At 41.4% G+C, this 5,115-nt stretch overlaps 1 protein-coding gene across 1 annotated transcript in view; it reads right to left on the reverse strand. All coding sequences in view use genetic code 11, as the record gives it.

The window, feature by feature from the left end:
- EGR_06145 (Sodium/potassium/calcium exchanger 6) overlaps window positions 1-1,818 on the reverse strand; it is a gene marked incomplete at both ends in the record, with an annotated part of 15,089 nt that extends 13,271 nt beyond the window's left edge. Inside the window, one exon of the mRNA XM_024495394.1 lies at window positions 1,441-1,818. Within this exon, the coding sequence (XP_024350225.1) occupies window positions 1,441-1,818 (378 nt within the window). The remainder of the gene's footprint in view (window positions 1-1,440) is intronic.
- Between the last annotated feature and the right edge of the window lie 3,297 nt (window positions 1,819-5,115).

A 5,115-nucleotide genomic window follows, 5' to 3' on the forward strand; every position in this document is an offset into this window, starting at 1 on the left:
TAGCTCCCTACAATGGTATCTGTTTTTAAGTCCGACAAGCGCAGTAACTCAAAGCAAGGTATTTTATCAAAAGACTGGAGAAGAAAATTTGCGCTTTTTAAAGCCAGAACATAAAATTCAAGCGGGCGGTTAGTGATTCCTGCCTTTTTTAAAGGAAAGATAAGAAGGAGAGTACTTGCTCACCCATGATAGAATTAGTGTCTAGGCCAGTGAATTAGATTATTCACTCCTTTTTATTTTGGGATAATTCTACTTGTTCACGGTACCGCAACTGTGAAAGCAAAAAAAAAACTACCTCGGCATTAATTTGCTGCATGCAATTTGCACACAGTGACGTATAAATCAAGAATTCCGGTGGAAAATCTACCTTTCACTTGCTCTCATCTGCCTGCTCACCCCAACCCCAAGTACCTTGACGGCTCTGCCTTAATGTCCTCCTGACAGCTAGGAACAACTTCGGAATGATGGTGTTTCTACACATCTCAGGTTGCGCAGTTAATGTAAATGATTTTTCCATTAATTTAGAAGTTTGAATAGGATTTTATCACATAACCAGAGGTTTAACACCCAATACGCTCTCGTAATTACGAGATTTAACCTGAATTGACATCCATTCGAACACTGTGACCCTTAGAAGAACTAAATGCGAATACGAAACAAGAGGAAAAGGAGGAGGAAATCCAGCTTTAGTTGCAACGGCATTGCCATGGGACATCTTTTACCAAGAAAGTAATAATGATCGTTTCGAATTGCCAGTCAGGTTGCATAAATGCCAAGATACAAGTCAGGTGCTTCTAAAGTGACTGAAGACTGTACGAAAGACTAGTAATAATACATCCATGTCATGTCTACAGAGAAGAAATTCACTCAGGCTATTTTAATACGGATCTTGTGTTAAAATACAACAATAGCTTTACTGCAGCTTGCAAACATTGCTCACATTAGGCATCTGAGGAGTTACACAACCGCAGGGCTTTAGCACCGTCATTTCAAGCCTATCTGAGTGATTTTTAAAAAGAAAAAGTCTAAGTAAACATAAGATATCCAGTAGGTATAATATTTAAAAAAGGGGGGCTTTGTTTAGTGCCTTCTATATCCAAATCACAAACAGTCTGAAAGGTGAATCAACAAAGTGACTACCTTGAAAGCCGGTGGTACTTAAAAGGGGATGCGCCTGTCAGATATCGGGTAAGTAAACATTTAGGAATTACTCTAACTTGAAACAGATTCATCTGTATAAGTACCGCCGGCGCCCAAGGTCTGAGGTAAGCCTAGTGGTAGAGGAGGCAAATCAGGTGCATGATGGTATCATTTTTCACACCTTCAATGGAGCTCAAGGTTCGTGTGAAAAGCTATGGCATAGCTAGATATCATACCTGCAAAAGTAGCCGAGTTTAACCTTTGATCAAGTTGGATTACCTAACCAATGTGAATGCATACCATAAGAATGGTGGGCACCACAGGTGTGGAGAACTGGCAGTACTGGAACTCGAGGTAGGAGATAAATCCCGAGTCAAATCGACATCCACGAAAATCTCGTGAGATATTGCACTTGGCTGAGTGTCCAGACACCTGTTTTAAGGCATGACGACACACGGAGGAGTTGGGAGCATCTCCACTGGGTGGAAAAGATCGAGAAACTCCCATTACATCCGAAAATGCCGACGGTGGTGAGGCAATAGCAACCTGAGCACATCCTACCACCAAAATGCTGATGAGGAGAGTATGAAAGCTTGGGGCTAGGGCTATTCCCCTGTGCCTCTTGATACGTGCACACAACACCGAAGCTGCAACAGCTGAGACAGTCCTTTGACGCATTTACCACGGGGGCATTACAAAGTGTGGGTGCGGTGGTAGGGTCGTCGAAATTAAACGATACAATTGCACCAATGGTGATATCTGTGGCAGCTCCTAGCACTACCGCTTCAAAAGTGTGAGTACGCACATGCCACACTGCACACGTGTGAGAGGTTATTACGATGTGTGTGTGCGTGTGTGCGTGCGTGCGAGCATACCTGTGCTATTGTCTGTGTGCGTGTTTTCGTGTGTGTGTGTGTGTATGTGAGCTTTGTGTGTCCGTTGAGAAAAGTTTTAGGAACACCCTTGCGCTGGCATGTGTGTGTGTATGTGCTTTTAACAACGCTCGTGTGCGGTCGTGTGTCTTCCCAAGCCAATAGAATTGCACCCGTGGGGAAAATTCGTACAGCTTATTTTATCCAAACAGTAGGCAACATTTTTGTGGCTGACTTTTATGAATTTATGTTTATTTGCCCACCTGAGAATTATTTTTTTGATCATTAACTGACAAGAATGAAACCACTTTGACGTGACTGTGACATGGAGGCGATCAAGGCAAGTTCTTATTAGTGCCATTATTGTGATTTTAATTAAAACAGTGAAGTCAAGATAAAAGTGCATCTCCATCAAGAATATGTTTCGATATTGAAAGAAAGGAGGGCATTAGCTAAGCGGGTTGCGGCACCAATTGGTAGGTAGCACATCAAAGCTAGACGGCATCGAGTATCTTCAACTGACAGCTATGCAAGTCTCTCTTAACTTTAGAGTCCACTTTGAGTGGATTTTTAACTTTTCATCGTAATGACAATTAAAAAATCGGAAAGAACACCAAATAAAGTTGTCCGACGACTGGGGAACCAACTGTTAAGTACTTCAGTAGTTTGAGCTCACCGAAAAAGGTTTCAATTATAAATAAGTTTGCTGAAAAAACTCGCAAGGAATTTCTACCACCTTTCAACAAAAATGATAGCACAGTCTAACATATTTTAGATGAACGAAAATATTTGTGCAAGTTTTGGAGTAGAATGCAGAAAAAATTACCCCCTCCGGTCATCCTTATCCTCCATGCGATGATTATCACCTTTTCTAGGTATCATACAACCATGCAAAATAGAACATACAGTTGGGAAGCAAAAGTGAGACAGAAATGGGAGTAATCAAGGTGGAAATATTTGCTTTTAGAGGGTAGAACGTGGAATAGGAATGGGAATTGCCTCAGCGAATGGAATTACTTCAAGAGTCTTCGCAGGGTTAATCAATCAGTCATTCCCACAAAAAATGCTCAAATTGCTATTCTTTTGATTCCTTTGTGAAAAATTTATAAGAGCCAGTCGTTTTGACGGTTGATTAGAGTACCCAACTCTATTTTTCTCTATCAATGACTATGACTACTGCATTTCAAACCACCTTTCGTAGTGCTTCCCACTCAAGAAGGACTGCGATGCAATGACAGAAATCAAAGACGATGCAGATTTGTTCAACCTGGCGGTAGGAAAGCATCATCGCATTAACGAATTTACCTGTCTTTGGAGTTCCTTGATCAGGTTAAATTAATGCAGAATAAAAATTATTTTTTGCCCAAATCACTGATCGGTAAGGTGGTAAAGTGGAAGGCTTTTTCCTCAATCGTGCCGTTCCCACTGATCCAAAATGTGTTTTGTCCAAAATCCAAAATGATTCTCCCACGGAAGTAGGTGGAGAGAATTGCTAACCATAATGCCTTGTTATAACTTGTAAGTGTTTGAAAGATGCAGGGAACTGTTTATATGCACAAGCAGTACCAATAAACGCAAGTCACTCCATCAAGAGGATGGATTTTACTGTTGAATCCTCCTGTCGTAAGGTATCAGTTGAACTAACCTGACCTATGTGGATGCAACTCCGTGTCTGAGTGACATAAGCTAGTTTCTGGAACCATTTTCCGCATGAACCAGTCACTAGTAGACTGACTTCTGATCAGAAAAAAGCATTGATCTTGAAAACCTGCATCCCTTTTGTGTGCAAGGAGGACAGACGTGCTCGCTTGTTGAAAGGCGCCCAACAATTGCGGCTGCGGTCCACCCACTCGTGGACGCACAAGTCCAAGGCGTGCAAGGAAAAACTCCTCCTTCTCCTCGTTCTCGTCCCAGTCTCACGAGTCAATGCAACGCAAAACGTGTTTAAATTCAAACTTTGGGATAGGCGGAAAGAGATACTACCACAGAAGACATTGGATCATTCTCATCCTCACCTCTCTTATCTCCCTAACGGCGTTTCTCCCAATCATGACTAAATTCTGTTTAATGGTCTGTTATAAACGATCACGTGATCACACTATGGCGACAGTGACCTTCAAATTGTTGTAGTTAGCAAAAGTCTATGATTTTTCTCTCCAGAGACCAAAGCCTTTTGCAAAAGTTGAATTGGCATAGAAAAGGATTTTAGCGTGTAGTCGTGAAGGCGATTAATTCAATGCCTTCTACGAATGTCGCTTTTATTACAAAATAATCCTGAGTTCAACTAGCTACGTCAGTGAAATCCCCGGACTGATTTATTTTGTCATGCCCTCTCCTGGTGTTGAGTACTATACGCAGTGGATTTAGCAGGCACTGGTTGGGTCTAAAATCCTGAATGCTTCTGACAGCAGTCAGTGGCATCCTGAGTTCTCACTGAAATCAAAATAATCTAAAGTAGTACTGATAAATATACAGAAATAACGTACAGAGGGAGTAGGGAGGCAAATAACATGACCCAAAAGCCATGTCCCAAAGCGGAAGTACAAACTGTAGAGATTGAAATATCGGCGTAGGCAAACATACACAGGGTACAAAAAAACAGACTACCACTAATCTGCTTGTCATTGTTTAACAAAATGTTTTTTAGTTCGTAGTAAAAAACATCTACACTTAAGCTCCTGCTTAGTAAGAAGATTCAAAAAATTAAAAATATATCCAATAATTGGATATGAATACATCTTCAATGGACATACAGCCAAGCCATTTAAAAGCCTTTCAGTAAGCTCCCGTGACATTTTGACATTAGTTTAATCCACCGCGGAAAAGCCCTGACATTTGCTCAATCTTTGTGGGTGGTCAAAACGAAACGAACTCTACTCCCACTGGGCTAAAAATGGCCCCCAAATTGATAATTTTTTGCCGGTTAGCACTGCTCATACCTCCACTCCGATGCCCTATTGATTTTTGATGGTGAGTGGTGATCACCCTGATACTTTGATGGCCGATCGCAGGATACAGATTTTCATTGATGGATAATAATCACTTTGATGTCAAGCAGTGGCACTGACAAGCGGAGTTAATTTCTGTGTACCGGAGACTAGTC

The sequence above is a fragment of the Echinococcus granulosus genome (genome assembly GCF_000524195.1).
Source record: "Echinococcus granulosus chromosome Unknown EG_S00051, whole genome shotgun sequence".
NCBI lineage: Eukaryota > Metazoa > Platyhelminthes > Cestoda > Cyclophyllidea > Taeniidae > Echinococcus > Echinococcus granulosus.